The sequence below is a fragment of the Polistes fuscatus genome, unplaced genomic scaffold (assembly GCF_010416935.1).
Source record: "Polistes fuscatus isolate 324 unplaced genomic scaffold, CU_Pfus_HIC Scaffold1, whole genome shotgun sequence".
Classification (NCBI taxonomy): Eukaryota; Metazoa; Arthropoda; class Insecta; order Hymenoptera; family Vespidae; genus Polistes; species Polistes fuscatus.
Genome location: NW_025112997.1, coordinates 11,955,760 through 11,979,172, shown reverse-complemented (window position 1 = coordinate 11,979,172; position 23,413 = coordinate 11,955,760). Strand labels below are relative to the sequence as shown.

The 23,413-nt window shown below is 26.9% G+C and overlaps 3 protein-coding genes across 11 annotated transcripts in view; 1 reads left to right on the top strand and 2 right to left on the bottom strand.

Moving 5' to 3' along the window:
* LOC122525837 overlaps nucleotides 1-3,247 on the bottom strand; it is a 70,632-nt gene extending 67,385 nt beyond the window's left edge. For both annotated transcript variants that reach the window (XM_043648845.1, XM_043648855.1), the window contains exons 1-2: nucleotides 3,227-3,247; nucleotides 1,749-3,009 (exon numbers count right to left, since the gene is read on the bottom strand). In XM_043648845.1, coding sequence (XP_043504780.1) covers nucleotides 1,749-1,827 — 79 coding nt within the window. In that variant the 5' untranslated portion in view covers nucleotides 1,828-3,009; nucleotides 3,227-3,247. The remainder of the gene's footprint in view (nucleotides 1-1,748; nucleotides 3,010-3,226) is intronic.
* Nucleotides 3,248-4,638: 1,391 nt separating this feature from the next.
* Nucleotides 4,639-10,257, bottom strand: LOC122525594 (ATPase H(+)-transporting accessory protein 2). 4 transcript variants are annotated; one of them, XM_043648543.1, is made up of 10 exons: nucleotides 10,101-10,257; nucleotides 9,845-9,972; nucleotides 9,544-9,774; nucleotides 9,118-9,432; nucleotides 8,947-9,033; nucleotides 8,582-8,659; nucleotides 6,900-7,109; nucleotides 5,922-6,131; nucleotides 5,102-5,207; nucleotides 4,639-4,736 (listed from the first exon to the last, which is right to left on the bottom strand). In XM_043648543.1, the coding sequence occupies exons 1-10, from the start codon at nucleotides 10,141-10,143 to the stop codon at nucleotides 4,657-4,659; spliced, it is 1,488 nt and encodes a 495-aa protein (XP_043504478.1). In that variant the 5' UTR covers nucleotides 10,144-10,257; the 3' UTR covers nucleotides 4,639-4,656. The 4 variants fall into 4 exon arrangements, with proteins under 4 accessions (XP_043504478.1, XP_043504540.1, XP_043504606.1 ...); XM_043648605.1 differs by lacking the exon at nucleotides 8,582-8,659; XM_043648671.1 differs by lacking the exon at nucleotides 5,922-6,131 and having other exon boundaries at nucleotides 10,101-10,255.
* A 325-nt stretch (nucleotides 10,258-10,582) lies between these two features.
* On the top strand, nucleotides 10,583-23,234 carry LOC122524650 (V-type proton ATPase 116 kDa subunit a1). Of its 5 annotated transcripts, none has more exons than XM_043647135.1 (11): nucleotides 10,583-10,946; nucleotides 11,189-11,494; nucleotides 18,250-18,350; nucleotides 19,830-19,956; nucleotides 20,026-20,202; nucleotides 20,366-20,578; nucleotides 20,662-21,430; nucleotides 21,518-21,741; nucleotides 21,835-22,048; nucleotides 22,142-22,313; nucleotides 22,446-23,234. In XM_043647135.1, the coding sequence occupies exons 1-11, from the start codon at nucleotides 10,830-10,832 to the stop codon at nucleotides 22,546-22,548; spliced, it is 2,523 nt and encodes an 840-aa protein (XP_043503070.1). In that variant the 5' UTR covers nucleotides 10,583-10,829; the 3' UTR covers nucleotides 22,549-23,234. The 5 variants fall into 5 exon arrangements, with proteins under 5 accessions (XP_043503070.1, XP_043503149.1, XP_043502992.1 ...); XM_043647214.1 differs by lacking the exon at nucleotides 18,250-18,350 and adding an exon at nucleotides 15,564-15,649; XM_043647057.1 differs by lacking the exon at nucleotides 18,250-18,350 and adding an exon at nucleotides 15,537-15,649.
* Nucleotides 23,235-23,413: the final 179 nt, after the last annotated feature.

The window sequence follows — 23,413 nt, the reverse complement described above, 5'->3', positions numbered from 1 at the left end:
CCGGAAAAGAATTATTCGAGTGTGTTTCACTATAAGGATAATTATAATTCTAATTATTATATAATAATACCTGTGTTTAAGTTTAACCCTATCAACCAAAGGTGAAAAGAAAAAAAGATGAAAATAAAAAAGAGTAGGCGACCAGCTCGAGAAAAATATTTTCCATCCCCGTCGTGTTAACATTATTCATCGATCGAGGTAGAAAAAAAAAGGTAGAAAAATGTGAAACGCGAAATGCGAAAGGTCGCATCCTTATTAAGAGATTACTTATGAAAGAAGAGTTCGTTTAAAAAATTCATTAATTGACGAGTTTGTGTGAATTTTTGGTTCTGTTTTTCTTTCACATAAAAACTTTCTGATAACAGAAAGTTATTCAAGGTTTAACTTTAATTACAGTTATTAGCCAAAAAAAACGTATTGTTAAGATAAAAATAAAACGAAGAAAACAAATTTCTATTAATCTTACATTTCATTTTAAGACCGTATAAATTCCTATCTTATGAGTTTCATAATAATTTTTGTCGGAAATATTTTAAAAGTTAATGGCAGCGATAATTTAACGTATCACATTCGACAGCGAGTTAATATTTGTAAAACTCGGTTGTGTAAATATTCATAAATTTCCATCGTCGTCTAAAACGTAAAGATGATGTATTTACATTAGTATACATAATATATATAGATATATATTTATAGATACGGATATGTATAAATATATATTGTATATTAACATAAAAATGTTAATACTTCAATGAACATTCAAAATAACACCAATATATAAATTATGATCGATATTTATCCGACCATTTTTGTACTCGTATTTAAAAAATATTGTATAATATTAAGTGTTAATTGTCAAAAGTATTAATATCGAGTATAGCACACGCACACGAATATATATTATACATTACGTAAGTGATTTAAATGATTAGAAAAAAAATAAATCATAAATATTAAATTATATAACACAGCATTTATGTTCAGCCAAAAGTAATTAACTGCATTTTCATCATTTTTCATGACAAAATTACAAAATTACATTTTAAAATAACTTTTTTGAATTTACTAGCCATTATTCCATAAAAAAAAACATGAATAGTAATATATGAAAGAATTATAAAAATTAAAAAAAAGAATATACTTCTCTCCCAAATCTAATTTTTTCCCAATTCAAAATTAGATTCGACAAGTAATAACTCAGATTAGCATAAATGTGTTAGTTGGTAACTTTTGACTAAACATAAACAGTATATATAATGTTAATAATAAAATTAATAAAAATTTAAGATACGATTGATCAATAAAAAAAAACGTTTCGCGCATTTGAATGTGCGCAAGCAAAGGATTATTTCGAATGTTGCGCGCTCAAAACAACTCTTAAAAAGTACCCGCGGAATTCTCGTTCCAACTCTGAACTCCGATGTTTCGTATTGGAGTAAATACGACGAAGAAGCCGATCGGCTTCTCAAACTCGTTCGAAGCTAGAGCCTCATTAGGAAAAAGAAATAGGACGGAAGGAGATAGAGAGGAAGGAAGGGAGAGAGAGAGGAAGAGAAGAAACGAAAGAGGGCTATAAGTGAGAAAGACAGAAAGAAAGAGAGAGACAAACAGACAAACAGACAGACAGAGAATGAGAGAGAGAGAGAAAAAGAGAGAAAAAAAAAAGAGAGAGAAAAAGAGAAAGAGTAAAGGGAGATTAGAAGCGGAAAGCAAGTTTTACCTAATAGCCGAGTAGTAAACACACTCACCGATCCCTTCGACGACGTAACGATCCTTAGGGTTCATTTCCGCGATTTCCGTCACGCTTACGACGATTCTAACGCTCATCGTCCTTCTTTATCTTTTCCTTCTCCCTCTCCTTTGCCTTCTTCGTCGTAGTTGACGAAACGACTGAACAGGACCGAACGGAACCGCCGACCGGTTCGGTCCACGGTTATTCAGTCTTGTGAGCCGCTAACCTCCACACACCTCTTCTTCTTCTTCTTCTTCCTCTTCTTCCTCTTCTTACTCTTCTTCCTCTTCTTCTTTTTTTCTCCTCTAAAAAATTAACACTCGACCAAACACGATATGTATATATATATATATAAAAGAAAAAAAAACACAGCGTTCGTTTGGTCAAAATAACTTTGGTCCACAATGTTTCGGTACTATTTAACGATAAGAGGAAAATTAGTTATTTCCCTCGAACGACTCTTAAGTGTCTTTCAAAATACAGTTATTATTAAATGAGAATGATTAAAAATTGTCCTTTTTTTTGTTTCTTTTTATTATTATTATTATCCTTCTTCACGATCTACCGCGAAGCTTAGGCGCCTCGCAGATAAACTTCTACGTCGCGAACGTTTTCTCGTCGACGAATTCGCGTTACGCGGTAAAGGCAAAGGCATGATTTTTGTCGATTTTATTGTTGGTCGGATTGTGTTGTGAATTTCCGATCAAACCAAAAGATCAATTATATACGGGGAGAATGATTTCTCGATTATCTTTTTATCAAAATTAAAATATCCTTTCATTGCTGGACCGAAAATAAAGAGAAGTAGAGATAAATATATATGTGCGTGCGTGTATATTATTTGATGTGTGTGTGTGCGTGTGTTTATGTGTATATAGACAGGGAAAGAGGTTAGTTTCGTTTCAAGAACACTTCCCTCAGTCACCTTCGGCACGGTATCGCAGTGAACTTGCTTTTTTGTATCGTTTTCCGTACCGGAGTCGAGGTCTTTCAATATTCTCGCGCTCGTAAGCGCGCGCACCTTCTTCTTCTTCTTCCTCTTTTTCTTCCTCTTCTTCCTTCTGTTTCTTCTTCTTCTTCTTCACAATTCAACACTTAACAAATATACTCGTAAAATATACTATATATACTCACTGGTAATTAAGAATATCGTATCATTTTCTCATTATTCGAAAAGAAAAGAAAAAAAATATCCTTAGAAATACCGTTAAGGATCGAAATTCATCGCGTCCCTTTTTTTCTTCTTCAATTATTTCTATCCTTTCAAGTTTGTATAACTACGTGTAAAATTTAATATATATATAATAAATAAATAAATAAATATATATATATATATATATATATATATATATATATATATATTTATATACGTTTCTATATTATATATATATACATATATATATATATATATACACGTTTCTATATTTGAAATGCGTTGGTAAAATTCAAAATCAAAGGAAGAGTACACGATACTCACGCGCGCGCGAAACTTACGTGTGTCGGCTCTGACGTGCGACAGGTGTGTGTCAGCGGTTACGATCTACAGAAGAGAGACGTCCAGGAGCCATTGGGAAGGGAGAGAGAACATGTATACAGTGGAAAAAAGGGGGGATAAAACGAAGGTAGCCTCGAGCGCACCTGCGATTCGCATGGGGCCCAGTGCGCGGGCCTTCGACCGGCTCTTCACGTTCGGATTCTGTCTCCTTCCTTCTTCCTCTTTCCCCTTACCCCTACCCCTATCTCAACCCCTACCTCTTTCTCCATCTCCTTCTCTTTCTCTCTTTTCGCCATCTCACGACAAACGGAACAAGGAACAACGATCATCATCACTCGACGCAACACACACTTATACTTCCGACTGCAATACTACTAATTACATTTGTCGGTTATATTACTGAGTTTTGTTTCCCCTCCACCCCTCCACTTCTTTTACTTTTACTTTTACAATTAGTTGGGTATAAATAAATGTCTCGTTGATTTAAATGGTTATTGTGTTATTAACAAGTAGGTCCTAAAATATTTAGCAATAAGGAATAAATTTGATTGTTTGATCGGTTTTTATACATATTAGTTATTTTTTCTTTTTTTTTTAGATATCGAGTATTTTGTAAATGGTTTATGTTCTTTGAATTATTCTATATATCTTATATACTGTACTTTTCAATTTATGTGTTATATGTAGTAAATTAGTTGTTATAAGATATACATATACATTTACTATAATTCAATTTATAATTATAAAGATTGTTTTCAAATGATAAAAAGTTAAAAAATTATTCAAATAGGATTGGATCTAATATTATCAAATCAATCAAATCGATACTAACAGCCTTTAAACGTTACTTATTTGTTCTTTTATATATATATATATATATTTATATTTATACACATATACCATTATGTATCCTCAAAATAAAATTAATTTACACTTCGATTATTGTTTATATTCGATTTCTATAACCATTTATAAATTAAGTTAACTTAAAAAACAATACAGTTATATAAAGTAATCTATTATCTTTAGGTAATATTGGAATTACTCATACTTAACGTATGTACATAAGATGAAGCGCTTAAATGAGATCACCTGAATGTAGCTTAGTTGCTTATATATGGTATACTTATCGAATGTATAATTTTGTTCAAAAAAATAATTATAGAAATTAAAAAAAAAAGTTTACTCCGAATTGTTCCTTTTTAAAAGTTACATTTATTAATCAACAATCTAAAACATTCAGGTGTATTTCCCTTTTAATGTTCCATCTCATACATTGGAAAATGTACAAATACATATATTATTATTATTATTATTATTTACACCTTTCGCATTTCGATTGAAACATTTTCTTTCTAAGAAAAACAACTTTTATTATAACATTAAATGTATTTTATTTTGAAATACCTACTTGCTTATGTATTTATGATTAATTATCCTTTTTCATACGATTAGATGTCATTCTATATATAATAGAGTCACGACCTGGGTCCATATCCGCGATTGCAACTGTTAAAAAAGTACGTATGTATATATGTAAATATTACATATTTTAATATATGAACCATTTATTTACCAAATCGATTAACTCCACAAAACAAAAAGCAAAAAGAAATTGATTATAAATTAATATACATTGTTGCATTATTTATTATTGAATTGCCTTAAAAATTGTTCTTATTTAATAATGTTAAGCCTAATTATTAAGGAAATTAAGTTTGAATATTAAAAATTAAATATTGATCATAAATAAATATCAGATTTATTATCAAAATCAGATAATAAAATTTTTAAAAATTCTAAAAGTGAAATTAGTTGCTTTGGCTTATAAACGGTTCATATAACTGTTACTATTATTTATATAATATACATACTGCAAATAGCAAGAAGAGAGAACACAAAGACCACTCCAAACCATAAAAAGATATTAAATATAACTGGATAATTGCTACTATAATATTTAGCATGGTTCCATTCATCCTGAAACAAACAAAAAAGTCAATGTCTTATACTTTTTCTTTAGACTCTGTAATAAACATTATAAATAAATCAATAAATATGGATATATATATATGTGTATATATCTATGAAGGCTATCTTTTATATAACATACATGTATCAAAGCATATTTTTCTTAAAATAAAATATAACAATATTTATCTTAAAAACAAATCTTTTCATAAATCGAATAAAATAAAACAATAATCTATTTATTTTATTCTCTATTATTCTCATATCTATTCGTATTAATAACTATTCGTATTAATAATATTTTATCAAATTCGTTCGTTAATTATTACATTGTCCTTATAAAATTATCATGCATTCAAGCAAATAATTTACAATCTTGCAAACTTCATGCATATATAAATCACAATAAAATAGCAAAGCTTGTTTAAAATAATTTTTAGAAATTCAATAAAAATTCTTACACGGGAGACATTTGCTAATCCTATTTTATACATAAATGGATGGGGCTACTTAATGATTTTTTGCAATATGTATAAATAATTAATAAATATAAAAGGAAGATGTGTATAAGAGCATTTTTATACTAAAAAGACTAAATATAAATTGAATCTTAATTTGAGCAACTGAAAATGTTAACATATGTCTTGTCACTTTCTCTAACTCAAATACTAATTTTTTAAAGTTTGCAGGCACAAAATCGTAGAATGCATGTGTATGTGATACCTGTCCTACATTGATTTTGTTAATATCTATCTGATTTTCCATATTAGTAAAATCTTGACCGGACTTTTCAGTATTTCCATTATTAGTATTAACATCGCTATATTCAGTGGTGCTGTTGACTTTAGTGTTAATTTTGCTAGCACTATGAATATTAGTGTCTATGTTTTCTTCATCACTTATATTTCTGTTTTCTTCTTCTTGGTCAGCTTGCTATAATACATGTTTTTTGGCAATTTAAAATTCATATCATTTAATCTGATATTAGAAAAATCACAGTAGCTGTATATAGATAGTTAATTTTGGTGCAATTCGTACTACCAATAAAAAGAACCATTCAATTCATAAGCAAAAATGTGCTATACTGCAGTTAATCAAATGACAAGTATCTATTGTCATTAACGTACCTTTGGTCCGTGTATAAGTATCATTTTTCGTTAATATAAATTTGCAATAACAACTACTGTGAATATATACAGGATAGGCTGACTAACTTTACGATCTCGATTATATTTATTTTATAGCAATTGTTATAAATTTGTTTAACTAAAATTCATAACATTTTTTTAGTAGCAATAAAACTAACCAGAAATAATCAAGATCAAAAAATTAGACAGTTCATTCTATACAATATTATAAACATTACCAAGCGATGCATAATGCAATTTATAATATAAGCACGAAGCTAACTTTAATTAAATAAATTTATTATAAAAATTTAATGCAAATAATATATACGAAGCATTTGTTAGTTATCTATTTTAGGATTTACTTAATTACTTTGCAATGTGTATAAAAAATTAGTACCTATAAAAAAAGATGTGTATAACAGCATTTTTATACTAAAAAGACTAAATATAAATTGTATTTTAATTTGAGCAAGTGTAAACTTTTTATGTCTTGTCACCTTGTCTAAACTCAAATGCTAATTTTTTTAAAGTTTGCAAGCACAAAATCATAGAATGCATGTGTATGTGATACCTGTCCTACACTTTTTGTGTTAGTATTTATCTTATTTTCCATTTTAGCTAAGTCTTGTTCAGACTTTTCAGTACTTCCACTATCAGCATTGGTGTCGCTATATTCAGTAGTACTGCTGACATCAGTGTTGATTTCGCTAGTACTATGAATATTAGTGTCTATGTTTTCTTCATCACTTATATTTCTGTTTTCTTCTTCTTGGTCAGCTTGCTATAATACATGTTGTTATTAAGCAAAACTAAATATAGAGTAGTAATTTAATCCAATTAGAAGAATCACAGTAGTTGTTAATTTCGGATGTGGTATTAATTATGTAATTGTAAAAAATGCAGGAATGTGTTAATCCAATTAATCAGATTAAAAATATCCATCGTTATTGATTTTTATTTATCAATGTAGAAATATTATTTTGCTTTAATATAAATTTTTAATGACAACTACTGTGAATATACAAAATAGACTGATTAACTTTATATCCTTAATTATAACCATTGTATATACAGTAATTATACTCATGTTACTATTATTCAAAACATTTTGCAATAATTGTATGTACAACGGAAATAATCAAGATTGTAAAATTGGATAACTCATCCTGTATAATACTACATTAACTGCTCGTCAGAATTATTAATTGTATTCGTTGTTTTGTCATACATCAATAAATGTAATGCATACATATATTTATATATATTTGAAAGTGAAATTCTTATTATAAAAATTCTGTAATTTCCATTTTTTAAACGATAATTATTTAATTTTACAGAATAATTTAAGCAAATTGTATTATCTTCATTTGTCTTACAAATTGTAAAAGGTGAAATAAATTATAATTAAAATATAAAATAGAAGCTCTTTTTCAATTGTTACATATTCATTATTTTTTATGAATTTTTTAATTCGAATTAATAATAGAATAAGAATTGAGCTTCTACAAAATGCATATAAAAATAATTAGAGCTAACCGTTAAACAAAACATAGTAGCTATAAGGTCTATTAGTATACTCACTACTTTTTTATAATGGCTACACAAAGATGCAATAAATTAGGATAAGTTACTTTATTCCATAGTTTATTACAATTGCAAATAATATGACATAGAAAAAATTTCAAGAAATTATTTCCAAAGAAATAATATATCAAAAGTAAGAATTCTATTACAGAGAAAGTATTGACACATAAATATAAATTTATTAATTATAAAAATTCTATTAAAAAAATCAGTTTTCTTATGTTTGTTAATTTATCAAAACTTTCTTTTTATTATGTTATATTATTTTCAATTTGAATAAATAAAGTAATTTGTCACAATTTTCTCGATCTTCATGTAAAATTATCATAAAATAGCAAGGTGAGTAAAACTTGTATACCTTCTATAGGTAATGTATAAATTATTTTCCATTTTTTATTTGTAGTTGAAGGTGAAAGAGAGTAAGTATTCAGGTGGTATGGTTAAGTCACACATGCACGCACACATACATCCGCATGTATGTTGTTTTGTGTGTAATGCTCATTCAAATCATTTGATAACGTTTAGTATCTTTCATTAATTAATAATGTTATGAAAATTATATTATATTGCATAATTCAATCACATGTTAAATGAAATCATGCATAAGGCTAAATCTAATTAGATTTTCCCATTTTTGATAAAATATTTCATGCAACAATTTAATGATACCTTTTTAATAATGTTATTACTATTAAACTCTGTATTACTGGATTCCACCAAGGATACTATGTTTTTATCCCTATTATCCTATAAAAGACATATTAATTAATCAAGTATAATGGAAATAATTTAACCCTTATAGTTCATTGGCTTTAACTCTTATCCAAATTGCTAGAATGCAGTTAGATTCAGATGGATTTAAATGTAGCTTGTCCTAATATTATTCCTTTGGCATGTATATAATTGATACTAGCTATTCGAAGCATTTATTATAAATATCTTATCCTTAAACATTTTGTATGTACTTCTCATATACAAACATACACAAGGGATTATAATAGCTTGTAAATTATGTTTTATAAAAAAATGCTAACCTGTGTTTCTCTGCGTTGCCTATTAGAAGAAATTGAACGAGTATGACGTACTTGGCTTGGATCGTTTGTGAACGCTGCGATTAAAACCTATATTAAAAAGAAACTTTAAACTTAAACTGTATCAAGAAAAAAGTAAAAGTTTTATATCATAATTAAAATTATTCTACAAACCTTGTTATCATAAACCTTCATAAATGCATCACTAATATCATTTAAAGCATCATTCAATAAAAGAAAAGCTTCTTTAGCAGCTGTCGAGTTTTTTCCATGCAAATCTAATACAGGACGTAATCCTGATATTACAAGCCAGTAAACATCTGATTTGTCATCTGCTTTAATTGCTGTAGGTACTTTCTTTGCAATTGCACGAAGTAACTGTATCTCTTCGAGAAACTTACGGTCTTCTTCATTTGTTAAACGTAGCGCTACAAAAGATGACTCATCTATCGGAATCGGCTTGAGCTCACCAAGTGCAGATTGTCCAAGCTATATAATTATTAATATTTAGAAAAAGGTATAATATTTATTTTAAGTATATAGCAATTGTCAACATGTATTTATGCTTGAACATTATATTAATTTTAGTTAATAACATACAGCATCAAGGCCATCTCCTAAATAAATTCTGACCAATGTGTTATCATTATCTCTTTCTGCAAGTCGCCTGCTTATTGCTTGCCACGTTGTTTCTTCAATTTCATCATCATTTAAGTGGAACTTTATTCCATTTGTTATATCTAACGTATCAACTCCTTCTACCACAATACTAACGACTGCTTCTGGTAATGAAAATGGATCTGTGATGGAAATACCTTCCCAAGTTTCTCTCTACAATAATAATCATTAAAATATATAAAAATAAGATAACATTAGTAACGATCAAACTGTAAAAATGTACTTGTTTAGCGGTGAAACCCAAGCTAGCAGCAAAAACTTCTTTCAGTAAACTTTGCTCAATCTCTTCGTTTCCATAAAAAGATACACTATCTGGACTACGAAGTACAACAAATTCACCATGGGCACAAACTGTAATTCGATAACAATTATAAACAAAAAACTATTTTACACATTTTGGATATATATTTTAATTATAGGAAATATTGATTTTTAACCATTAATGTTAAAGCATGTTAATATTGAATCGTTATACTTACCCCCAGTTAAGGTGATTAAAAAACAGATAAATAAATTCAACATCTTCCCTTTTAACTTTTTAATTCACAAAATAAAATGAGCTACTAGACACTCCCCCGACATTCAGATCGATCCTTGTTGTATGATCATATGACACTTATTGGAAATCGTACGAAACGACCTCTATATCGTCATTAATTGCCTAATGTATGAGAAGACGATGGACACTGTATTACCGACAAATGATAATATTACATATTTAAGAGAAAGATATATTAAATTTATTAATTATTATCATATTATTATTATTTATTTTAGTTACTACCGGGATCATTAATGGGTGACAGTAGGTAGAATACTGTATTCCTTGATAGTATTGTACTGTTCTTTGATAGATTGTACCGTAGATGTTTGTATTATCGACTTGAAGAGAGTAATTTCAGAAATTGCCGCAACACAGTGAGCGCCACATGTTCATTGGGTGTGAATTTGTCCAAGTGTGGCACGTTTATAACTCGTGACGTTTGACGTACGGTTGTATAAAATAATTTCTGTCTCGTGATGTCACGATATTGATCGGTTCTATCTCGAGGTTTTATCATATATCGTGTGGGTTTTCTACTTGACTCACGATATTATCATCGAATCTCGTTGAGTACGCGTCTTCTTCAATTCTTTATTTCTTTACGAAAACGGAATTTACGTAAACGAATTTGTCATCCTAATAAGTAAATTTTCCATCTATTAAGATGGGTTCGCTTTTTCGAAGCGAAGAGATGACCTTGTGTCAACTCTTTTTGCAAAGCGAAGCTGCCTACGCCTGTGTCTCCGAACTTGGCGAACTTGGTCTTGTTCAATTTAGAGATGTAAGTATTTTCTTATCTCTTTACGAATTTATCTTTATATATCAGTAGATACATGTGTTACATCTATTTATAATTTATTATATATATATAGATCTCTCTTGTGAACTTTTTACATTCTAATGCACTTTTTTTTTTACTGAAGAAAATACATAAATTATATTCACATTTGTTACTTTGTCTTTTTTATTTTTTATTTGTAAATGTCATTTTTCTTTCTTATTCTAATTTATATTTTAATATAGCTTAATCCCGATGTTAATGCATTTCAACGAAAATTCGTTAATGAAGTACGTCGTTGTGATGAAATGGAACGAAAATTACGATACTTGGAAAAGGAAATTAAAAAGGATGGAATACCGATGCTTGATACCGGTGAAAATCCTGAAGCACCGCAACCTCGTGAAATGATTGATTTGGAAGCTACGTTTGAAAAGTTGGAGAATGAGCTGCGAGAAGTCAATCAAAATGCTGAAGCTTTAAAACGTAACTTCTTAGAATTGACTGAGCTGAAGCATATATTAAGAAAAACTCAAGTCTTCTTTGACGAGGTAAGATTTGCCTAAACCATTTTGTCTACGCTATTAACATATAACCATATGTGTGATGATGCTATATTTTTACAAATGCAACTGGAAATTGGGAATCTAATCATTGAAAATAATAAAATTATATTTACGCGTTTGTTACCGATGTGATGATTATATGAATTTTCTCATTTCTGATCCAATAAGTAATGTAATTCGATGAAAAATATGTATATCGTGAGAGAATTTTTTACTTTATATTTTTGTAATTCTATTACAAAAATGTAAAGTATTATCACATAAAACATTGGATCATAAATAAGATTATTTCAAATTATATATAGCTGACATGTTATGTTTGGTCATTTTGTGTGGGTAATATATTGAAAATGGGTGCCTCGATTGTTAATTATACCGTATTGTATTGTCATTGTTTTTGTCATTGTACCACATTCTTGAGATATACTATAGGAATGAAACAAAATTATATATTAACACTAAACGTACCGATGCTCTTTATGTATATTTATTTTTACCACATCTGATCAAATGATTTGTCTTCAAAAAGTCATATATTTTACAACATATTTATAAAAAAAAATATATCATTTATGCAATAAGAATTCTTGACTTATCAAATAGAAATATAACTTGTAAGAAATACTACTAAAAATTTTACAACCAGTAATTTGACTGGTCATGGTACGTTTAGCATTGAAACAATATAAACATTTTATAGAGGAACTAATTATATAATGTGGATTAATTATTGATCTTTTGATTTTCAAATTAACTTAAACTATTAATAAGAATATTAATAATAATTATAATATGAAAGATATACATATATATTATATATAAACGATAATATATTACTCCTAATTTTTAATAGTGATAATCACCATGACAATAATAATGACGATATTAAATATATTCCATATAAATTATAAAATAGAATTTAATTTTTAATAAAAAAACAAATTTTTTTATTTGCTAAAAAACATAATTAGAAAAAGTTAATATTTTATAGTTACAGACAAAACTCACATTGGGTATGAAATTAAATAATAAATAAATATTTGCAGATTTTGTAAACATAACATAAAGAAATGCACATGAAAGAAAAAATTTGGATGTAAATTCGAATGAACTCATTCATTTTGTCTATTTCTATTCTTCTTTCTTATCTTTATTTTTCTCTTTATATACAAATATACATATTTTGGAAACTTTAATAGTTTTCATTTCTAAAGCTGAAATTATTATAAAAATAAATTGTTCATATATATATAGTACAGTGGACATAAATGAAATTTAATCTTTATATTTTATTATAAAAATGTTTTGCTTGTTATTGCATTAGTAATTTCTCAATGGTAAATATATGTTTTTTTTTTAATTTTTTTTTTTTAATGTTATTTTGAATCAATATTTTTAAAGCGTGTAAAAAAAAGCTTTGAACTTTGCAAATATTTATCTTTTTGCACTATTCAGCAAATTAACTTTTATGTTGTGGATAGTGAGCCTTTATTTATTTTAATGAAGCATTTAAATAGAAACTTTAATTTATTATTTCTCAAAAGCAAATCTGTGAATATGGATATGAGAACAAATACGATGCATGTAAAATTTTCAAATAACTTACTAGTACGCGATGCAAATATATACATATTTATAAATGCTTAACAAATTTAATTTAAAGTCAACACATATGTATATGTATATATGTATATATGTATATATACATTTATATTCATATATATATATATATATATTCATCTTATAAATTAAACATATTAAAAATTGTGCTAATGTTAATAATAAATAGAAAAATCGAATCTTTTTCGTATTACAATTTTTTGTTTTGTGTTACTAATAATACTATTGAGTGATTTTAGGACATTTAATGTGTTACTATTATCAACTAACCAAGTTGCAGAATCGCAAAAGACACATGTCACTTATTATGCCCTACTTCCCAAAGTTCCTATATAATTATTGATTTTTCCTGAGTATAGTTAAATTGAATTATAAGAAAAAGAAAAATAATCATTTTTTAAAAAGATGTATATGTCTAATATAAGCATATAACTAATAGATGTAGTTTGATCTACATGCATCAATAACATTTTGCATTTATATATATTCCATATATATTATGCATTTACATTTGTGCTAAGAATTAACTTAAGATGTTCCAGTTAAATTAAAATATATGATTTGGGATTCAAATATTCTTTTTATTAATGTCTCGATTTGTAATTGTACTTATGTTGTGTAATTTCGTTATCTTAGTATATGCACATACTTGTTCAAGTATTATAATGTAGCTGTAGAATATGTGTTGCATACAAATTTATATTCACAGTACTAAATAAATTTTTATTTAACATAACAATTTTCAATCATCACAAAAATTTAACTAAATGTGTTAATGTCACCTGGCAAGGTGTTTTGATCTTTTCTATAATTTCCTTTTTATAGCCACTCCTTCCCTTTCTATTTTTTTGTCTTTCATTCTTTTTCCATTTCAATTATATTTTATTTCCATAATCATATTGCTGCTTCTGAAACTTATCACAAATTTTTACATTATATCGAATAAAGTTCTCTTTACCATTAATAATGCATTCTTAAAACAAAAAATATTAACTATTCATAATAAATATCTATAATAAACAAATATTTAAAATAACTTGTAATTTACTGGTATAAATTTCACATTATATAATACTGATAACTTACTGCATGGAAGTTGATATGTGCTTGCAAGGACAATTAATAGAAAATATTTTTAAAAATATATTGCATATACAATATATTTCATAAATGCTTATCATGTGATATTTCTGTGATGTTATGTCTGTGACAAAAAAAATATTGCATGAAAATTCTATATTTTAAGTATCGTATAATGCAAGTTCTATGCATGTAATTTTAATAATTAAAACATTAAAATATATTTTTATAAGTTCTCAAATTATTCAAATTATGTACATTTTTCAGTTTTTTATTTCCTTCATTGTCAAAATCTTTCAAAGCTCATATAATATTTATTATACACATACTCTTTATAGGTATATTTTTTAAATCATATATTTGAAAATGTATATAAATACATAACTACATTTAATACATTTCACTTTTCTTATTTTAGAAATTTATATTAGCTTTCAGTAAAAATTAATTAGACAGCATATATACATATATATACGCATACATAAAATGTGATCCATATCAATCTATAAATGCAATTATTTCTTTGAATTTTTGTTATTCAAGCAATGTTTCAAATGGAATTTATTCTGTTTTAAAGGGAAGTAATTTAATCTAATTAATCTTTTTATAGATGAACACGTGAAAAATATATAAAAAAACAACATCTTTTTTTTTTAATGAAATCCTATTATTTTTAATGGATTAATTGATCTACATCAGGCAGAATCCAGTTGAAAAAACATGTTTGACCATCATATCGTCTTTTATATATCCACCCATAAAAAAATTCATTTAATTAAATTAAAACATTTTTTGAGTAACAATAATTCAGAAAGATAATTGCATTAAATAAATGGGTTACTCTGCATATATGTTGTTTAAATATTTAATAACCTTTTTTTATTGTTAAATTAAAATCTTTTCTTTCATTTCCTATGGCTTTCTAAACTGTTTGCATAAATATAAAAAATACTATTTTTCTATAGTATATGTATTTACAGTTAACAAATTATACATAAATCATAATCTGTATGCATTATTTTTAATATATGTATAGCATGTATCTATATGCTTTATGAAGTTTCTTAAATTTACAAATAGAGACAATCTGCAATTGTTCTTGATGCGTGATACATAACTGTGATAATCATTTTGTGTAACGAATTAATATCTGTTACACAATATTTCATTCCAAAATGTAAAAAGTGAAAGTTATTTTTTGATATAAATATATATTATAAAATTGACAATGAAGAGCTATAATGATGAGGGTGAGTTTAGTTGTCATGAAAAGAAATAAACAACTGGGAAATAGGGCAAGAGAGGGGTGACATGTGTCTGTTGCCAGGCTGAGAACGGAGGTGTCGTATCGCAGATGGCAGATCCAAGTCGTGAGGAAGAACAAGTCACTCTCTTGGGTGAAGAGGGCCTCCGCGCTGGCGGCCAGGCTCTCAAGCTCGGGTAATCAATTGTGACGTACTTCTGAGTAATACAGAGTGTAGTAATTCATACTTTTGATATGTTCTTTCTCCTTTCTGTCGTATATCATATATGTGAATTACATTTTTTCCTTATCGCATAATTAAAGTTGGTAATATATAATAATTATTCATTTTATCGGTCTACAAATAAAAATTATTATAATTGCTTATGTTATTACTATTACTTAGTAATACTTTTCTTATTTTATTTTATTTTATTATACTCAAAATATTTTATCAATACGTAATAAAAATAAATATTGATATATCTAACGATATTTCCAAATAATAAAGACATATTTGTTTGTTGAAAAATTATGTACTTAGTATACATTTATTAAATATCGAAATCTAGGTAAGCATTTTCATAATTCGTTTCTATTTATAAAAATAAACTGATGATAAAAATTTACAAACATTCATCAGAATTTCTGCACTCTGTATTCTAAGTTTTAGTGACCGAGAATCATTTTATGTACATTATGCATGTTTTATAAATTTTGTATTAGAACACTCTTCACTAATTACACTGATTGCACTGTAAATTCGAATGGTACTCGGTCACTATGTTTTAATGTTAGGAATATAATTAAATCCAAACCATAAGGTCTTATTATAATGGGATTATTCAGGACTGCGTGATTGTTATGTTTCTTTAGCAACAAGGGATAAGATTTGATAATGTAACTGATAAGCTGAAAAATTTGTGAAGCTTTTGTTACATATGCAAATAATAAGCTGCATACCAAGAATTAGTTATAAGTAGAGGGCACGATACGTCAGTGTGTTCTGTGGTTACAGCACCTGTACACTGCGGCAGACACCATAGGAGCACACTATAGGAGCCCCCTCAGGCAAGCTGTTATCAACCGTTATTTGCGTTTGCAAAATTGTTTTGCTCAATGTCTGCCTGTAGTTCTCCAATATCCCACTGCAATAAGAAAGAGCATTTGTATTATAATTACCAAAGCAAATTTATTGATGCAACTATGATAATAGTACATAAATATTTTAGAATTAATACCCTTACAAAATATCTATTCGTACAGTGATGAAATTCTATTTAATTTATTTTAATTATTTTTTAATATTAGTTTTCAGGTGTGTGTGCATGTATACATGTGTATGTATGTGTGTGCGCACACGATTGTATTCGCATAATATATTATTTAATTAAATATAAATGAAATAAAAGAGAGAGACTTTGTGCTTTGGTAGTATTATATGCTCTTTAAAAACAAATGCGATTGTTTGCTTTATTTAACAATATTACGTATACTTCCAAATTTAAAATATTGACAACGTGCTAATTCCTTACAAATTGTGTGTCATAAGACTATTTAGCAATGTTTGTTAGAATTCATACGGTACAACAGTTGATACAGTTTGACTGATCACCTGTAAACTGTAAATTATGCTCAAACAGAAATCTTCAAACTGTATCGAATATATTTAATTATAATTAATAGACAAAATAGTCAAGTATAACAAAAATTTCATCTTGTTATTTAATATAAAAAAAAGATTATATATCATAATATATTTATAATGTAAATAACATGAATGATGATGGTGTGGCCATGGGTATGTATATATATCCTTTTTAACATATAGCATTTGTGTGGGGCATGTCTTCTTTTGTCTTTAGTGTTGCATGCATTGATCTTTACAATCATAACTGATATATTTAATTAAAAGAAAAATTAAATTGATTGTGAAACAAGAAAAATTTTTAATTGCTTCCTGAAAACATAAAAACTTGTAAAGATAAAAATCAATGCATTTATAAATTGGCTTTGCTTCGGCTATTTGGTGTTTTTTTGTTTTGTTTTTTTTGTCAAGTATCTTGTAAATTTTATTGTTTTTTATATTTTATAAACAGGAAAAATTATTTCACTGTACATTGATATAATATAATATATTTACATTTTTTTTAAATATAACTGACTTATATATATATTTATGTCTAAAATTATAGAAATAGAAAGAGATAAATTTTAAGAAATATATATATAGATTTAAAAAACTAGTTTATTATTTGCAGAAGTTTTTAACTTAACAATATATTTGGAAAAATTATCTTAACTAAAACTATAGTTAAATAATTGCTTTCAGGTTTTTACAGATCATTCATTAAATAAGAATTGCCATGTTTCACCAACGTACTTTTTTATAAAGCATGTATAAAAAAAACATGGGTTTGAATAGTTCTCAAGTAATGCAGCATTACTAATTTGGCAATTCATATTTATACTAAAATTATAACGAAGGAAAAATATCTTTATACGATCAAATTACCTACAATATATACTACTAGTATATAATATTTTCTATGGTATACGATATTTAAAACACTAATATGTATTAAAAAAGAATCTAAAGATATTAAAATAAACAAACAAAAAAGATATTAAATTAAACAAACTAACAAAAACGTGAGGACTTTGTATCGTTAAAGATATTTTAATGAAATCTATACGCGAAGGTCAGACACCTATGCAACACAACAAAATGGCATTGAAGCATTGTGGTCATGTCTAGTGTGCTAATGTGGTTGTGTCTTGTCTGTTGTATCGTCAGCAAGAGCACGCAGGCTTGAACCCCACCGAGTCCATGACACGTGCGTTGATTAGTGACGATAATGTCGCCCGCCAGTCTGCTCTTGGTCCTGTCCAACTGGGGTACGTACTCCAAAACTAGTTATTCCTTTCCTTAAATCTATATTCACCGCTTTTGATAAAATATATCTTACTAATTAACCATTAACAGGTTCTGCATATTGCATTTTTCATTTTATTCTAAGATTTATAACATCTTGGATTACTATGAGAAAAGTATTTTTTATCTATGATAATTATATATATATCCCAGATAATTTAAACATATCAATTACATTACTTTTATAATAAGCGAAAGTTTAACATGAAAATTTTATAAATTTGTGTTTTTCATTGGTTTTATATATATGAGACTTTACTTTTAAATTCTCCAATAAAAAAGAAACAGTTTTCTATGAATTTTATAGATCCTTTACCGACGATGAATCTCTTAAATGAAATATAATAGAAAATGTATGTGTAGCATTTTTTTTGGTTGATTAGTTGTTAATATGTTAATTGGTATTTCATGGCATGATCACATTAAATAGATCAATATTCAATCATTCTACAATAAGTTAATATAATTATAGTAATCTAATATTTTCATTCTGCGCAGCAGTAGTAAAATTTTTGATTTTTTCCAACTTTACAGAATGTTGATCATTACATTTGAAATAGATATTTAATCCGAAATTGTAATCTGTGTAAGATTAATCGTACATAGTGTAGTTAATATGTCACATAAGTATATTTTAATCATTTTAGATCAGAACTTTCATTAATTCAATGATTAAGCGCATTTAATCAAATTTGTTAATGCTGTGAATACCTGTATGTACACATACTTTTACATAAACAATTTTAAACAGTATTGAAGCCACTGGGAATGGTTGCACCAGTATTCTTGTAAGTTTTTTGATAACTACATATATACGTGTTGTTACCTTCATACAAAGTAACATTTTTGGAGTGACCATATATGCTGTTCAAGATATTCTGCTGTGTTATTGAGAAAATTCTCATTCTAATTATTATACATGTTTAAATAAACCCCTTAAGAATAGGTATGTGAATAACCATGGCTGCAGAGATCATCATTCAATGAAAACAAATTTGAAACTTCTAATATTAATATAGAAGTCAAGGTTCTTTTTTTTGCAATAACTTATTCACATGATAATAAATAAAAATAATATTATCCATTCTCTTCACTTGCGTTATAAGTTATATAAAAATCGATACAGATTGAAAATTACATAACGCCCATGTTGTAGGTGTTTACTGTTAATTTCAACTATGAAACTTACATTAAATAATATTGTAATTTATCATTTTTTTATTTATATATGTATATAAATATATAAAATGATATATACATTACAAACAACCTGTTGCATAATTCAATAAATAGCTCTGATTCTATACGTTATAGTTTTAATCAGATATACTTACATACAAATAAATAATACATAAATAAGAATTAACTTTAGGATTATTATATTAAACAGAAAAAAGAAATTTTCTTATGAATTAATATTAATTTTCATATGTATTACATAGTTTCGTTGCTGGAGTTATATTACGTGAACGCATTCCTGCATTTGAACGCATGCTATGGCGTGCATGTCGTGGAAATGTATTTTTACGTCAAGCCGAAATTGAAACACCTTTGGAGGATCCTTCAACGGTATGTAATTAAAATAGACAAATTTTATGTAGGATAATAGTAAAACTTATTCTTTTTTTATTTTTTTAGGGAGACCAAGTCTTTAAATCAGTATTTATTATCTTCTTCCAAGGTGATCAATTAAAGACGCGAGTTAAAAAAATATGCGAAGGTTTCAGGGCAACTTTATACCCCTGTCCTGAAGCACCAGCTGATCGAAGGGAAATGGCTATGGGAGTGATGACACGTATTGAAGATTTAAACACGGTAAATATTTATAATTAAAAAACAACATGTTTAAATTAAACATATGTATATTATAAAAAATAGTGTATTTAAGTAAAATAATAATATATGTATATATACATTTTTTTTTTAATTTTTAATTGTGACTTGTTCATATTTCTAAAAGATAAGAAAATCTTTATAGGTACTTGGTCAAACTCAAGATCATCGCCATCGTGTCTTAGTAGCTGCAGCAAAAAATATCAAAAATTGGTTTGTTAAAGTACGGAAAATAAAAGCAATTTATCATACATTAAACTTATTCAATTTAGATGTCACTCAAAAATGTTTGATAGCGGAATGTTGGGTACCTGTATTAGATATTGAAACGATTCAGCTTGCCTTACGTCGTGGAACGGTAATATATATATCACTTTTTTATTATTTTTACTATTATCTAAATGTATCATTTGTTATTATTTATATAAATGTATTTTATAGGAACGTAGTGGTAGTTCTGTACCTCCTATTCTTAATCGTATGGAAACATTCGAAGATCCACCGACTTACAATCGTACGAATAAATTTACTAAGGGTTTTCAAGCTTTGATCGATGCGTATGGAGTTGCATCCTACAGAGAAATGAATCCTGCTCCATATACTATAATTACCTTCCCATTTTTATTCGCTGTCATGTTTGGTGATCTTGGACACGGATTAATTATGTTTTTATTTGGTGGATGGATGGTTTTAAAAGAAAAACCATTAGCAGCAAAAAAATCTGATAATGAAATATGGAATATCTTTTTTGGTGGCAGATATATTATTTTCTTAATGGGATTATTTTCAATGTATACAGGATTGATATATAACGATGTATTTTCTAAATCTTTAAATATTTTTGGATCACATTGGAATATCACTTATGATTACGAGACTATTCATTCGAATAGAGCTCTCCAATTAAATCCAAATACAACGGATTATAGACAAAATCCTTATCCATTTGGTTTGGATCCTGTATGGCAATTAGCAGAAAATAAAATTATATTTTTAAATTCGTACAAAATGAAGATTTCAATAATCTTTGGTGTATTGCATATGTTGTTTGGTGTTGTTGTTGGATTGTGGAATCATATGTATTTCAAAAGAAAGATAAATATCACTTGTGAATTTATTCCTCAGATTATATTTTTAGTAGTACTTTTCTTATACATGGTTGTACTTATGTTTATAAAATGGATAAAATATCATGCAACCTTAACATCAGGTTAATATCATTAAATTTTTCATTTTTTATATTTATATATAAAAACATTATTTCACTATTAAAAATTTTCTTTATTAATTTTTACAGAAATTCGTCCTAGTCCTTACTGTGCACCATCAGTATTAATAACATTTATCAACATGGTACTTTTCAATAAACCTGTACATTTAAAAGGTTGTGACGAATGGATGTATGGTGGTCAAGATGGATTCCAAAAATTTTTAGTTGTCATAGCTATCCTTTGTATTCCATGGATGTTGTTAGCTAAGCCAATTACATTAATGCGTAATGCAAAGAAACAACATTATCAAGTACGTACACATAACAATTATAATACAATGTTATATTTGAAGTATCTAATATACGTTTATATTATTTTAATTTATTTGTTATATTTAATGCAGTTAAACAATCATGGTGCTGAAAATGGTGATGTAGATGGTAATGTTGGTGCAATGCAACCAACAGGTGTTGTCCAGGGTGGTCATAAAGAAGAACAAGAAGATATGACTGAAGTTTTCATACATCAAGGCATTCATACTATCGAATATGTACTTGGTAGCGTTTCGCATACTGCATCATATTTACGTTTGTGGGCTTTATCTCTTGCTCATGCGCGTAAGTTTAAATACAAATAACATTTATTTCTTCTTTTATTTTTTCTAAAAAATCTTTAACACATATCCGTACAAACGTTTAAATTTTTAATAGAACTCTCAGAAGTATTATGGGCTATGGTAATGAGGAATGGATTGACTCGTGAAGGTTGGGCTGGTGGTATTTTCCTTTGCATAGTATTCGCATTTTGGGCTGTTTTAACTGTTGGTATTTTAGTCCTGATGGAAGGACTTTCAGCTTTCTTACATACTCTTCGTCTCCACTGGTAAGAAAATATTATGTTAGAATAAAATAAATACGAAAACTTTTAAATGAATTTCTTAATAAAAATGATATCTAAAGTGTAATATTTATATTTAAAAAAATTAATATTGTCTATTACTTCTTTCTAATACAGGGTAGAATTCCAGAGCAAGTTTTACGCTGGTTTGGGTTATAGTTTTCAACCATTTTCGTTTGAAATTATTCTAGATGCCGCTCAATCGACTACCGAAGATTAAGGGCATTAATTAAAACAATTAGGCTGTTTTAAATGACATAGACAAAAATATATATATATATATATGTCATCAGATTAACGAATATATAAAACCAAATTGTAATGTAATCATTGTTTCAAATAATTATAGTAACTTGTAAATGTTATAATTGAAGGTGTATCTGATTAATCCGTGTTTTTTCAAAAAGTGTAATTATAATATTGAGTAAAAAAAGAAAAGACAAAATTTGCTTAATTAACTAATATATTTCTTATGATAGATGTAGTTACATTGCACAGAGTCAATAAAAAAATTGAAAATATGTTTATATATTATAAATACTTTCTATATATATGTATATGCTATATGAGCCATTCACAGACTAAAGCGATTAACTTAATAGCATTAAATATCAACAATTAGTATACTCATAAAATAATTAAATGATATGAAAAAATATATATTTATAGAGTTAATTGGTTTATTAAATAAGTGGCTCATTTATAAAACTTAAAAGTTAATTAAACAAATTAACAGTAACAAAAAGCACATAATCGATACATCGTTTGTTATAATGCAATAACATAAAATGAATTAAACTTTTAGCAAAACATGTTCCTGTCATGTTTTTAGCTTTAAAAACAGTGTATGCTATGAACTATAAAGAATAGACTACAAAATACACGTTTCATAGTATATATCTTCAATATTTTGTCTCCTATTAAATACCAACATTTATACTTCAAATGCGAGTACAATTTTTTTTTAATATATAAATAATTATATTACATAAAATTAATTAATTTTTTTATATGAATATTTAAATTACAAAGTATTGAAATTTAAAAAGAAAATAAAAATTAGGAAAAGATTATTTATACAATTA

Coding starts and splice junctions, on each gene's coding strand:
- LOC122524650 (XM_043647057.1), top strand. CDS start 10,830: ATGGGTTCGCTTTTTCGAAGCGAAGAGATGACCTTGTGTCAACTCTTT. Junction 11,495..15,536: donor CTCAAGTCTTCTTTGACGAG/GTAAGATTTGCC, acceptor GTCTGTTGCCAG/GCTGAGAACGGAGGTGTCGT. Junction 15,650..19,829: donor GGCCAGGCTCTCAAGCTCGG/GTAATCAATTGT, acceptor TGTATTACATAG/TTTCGTTGCTGGAGTTATAT.
- LOC122525594 (XM_043648543.1), bottom strand. CDS start 10,143: ATGTTGAATTTATTTATCTGTTTTTTAATCACCTTAACTGGGG. Junction 8,660..8,946: donor GGCAACGCAGAGAAACACAG/GTTAGCATTTTT, acceptor TGTCTTTTATAG/GATAATAGGGATAAAAACAT. Junction 7,110..8,581: donor GTAATAACATTATTAAAAAG/GTATCATTAAAT, acceptor CATGTATTATAG/CAAGCTGACCAAGAAGAAGA.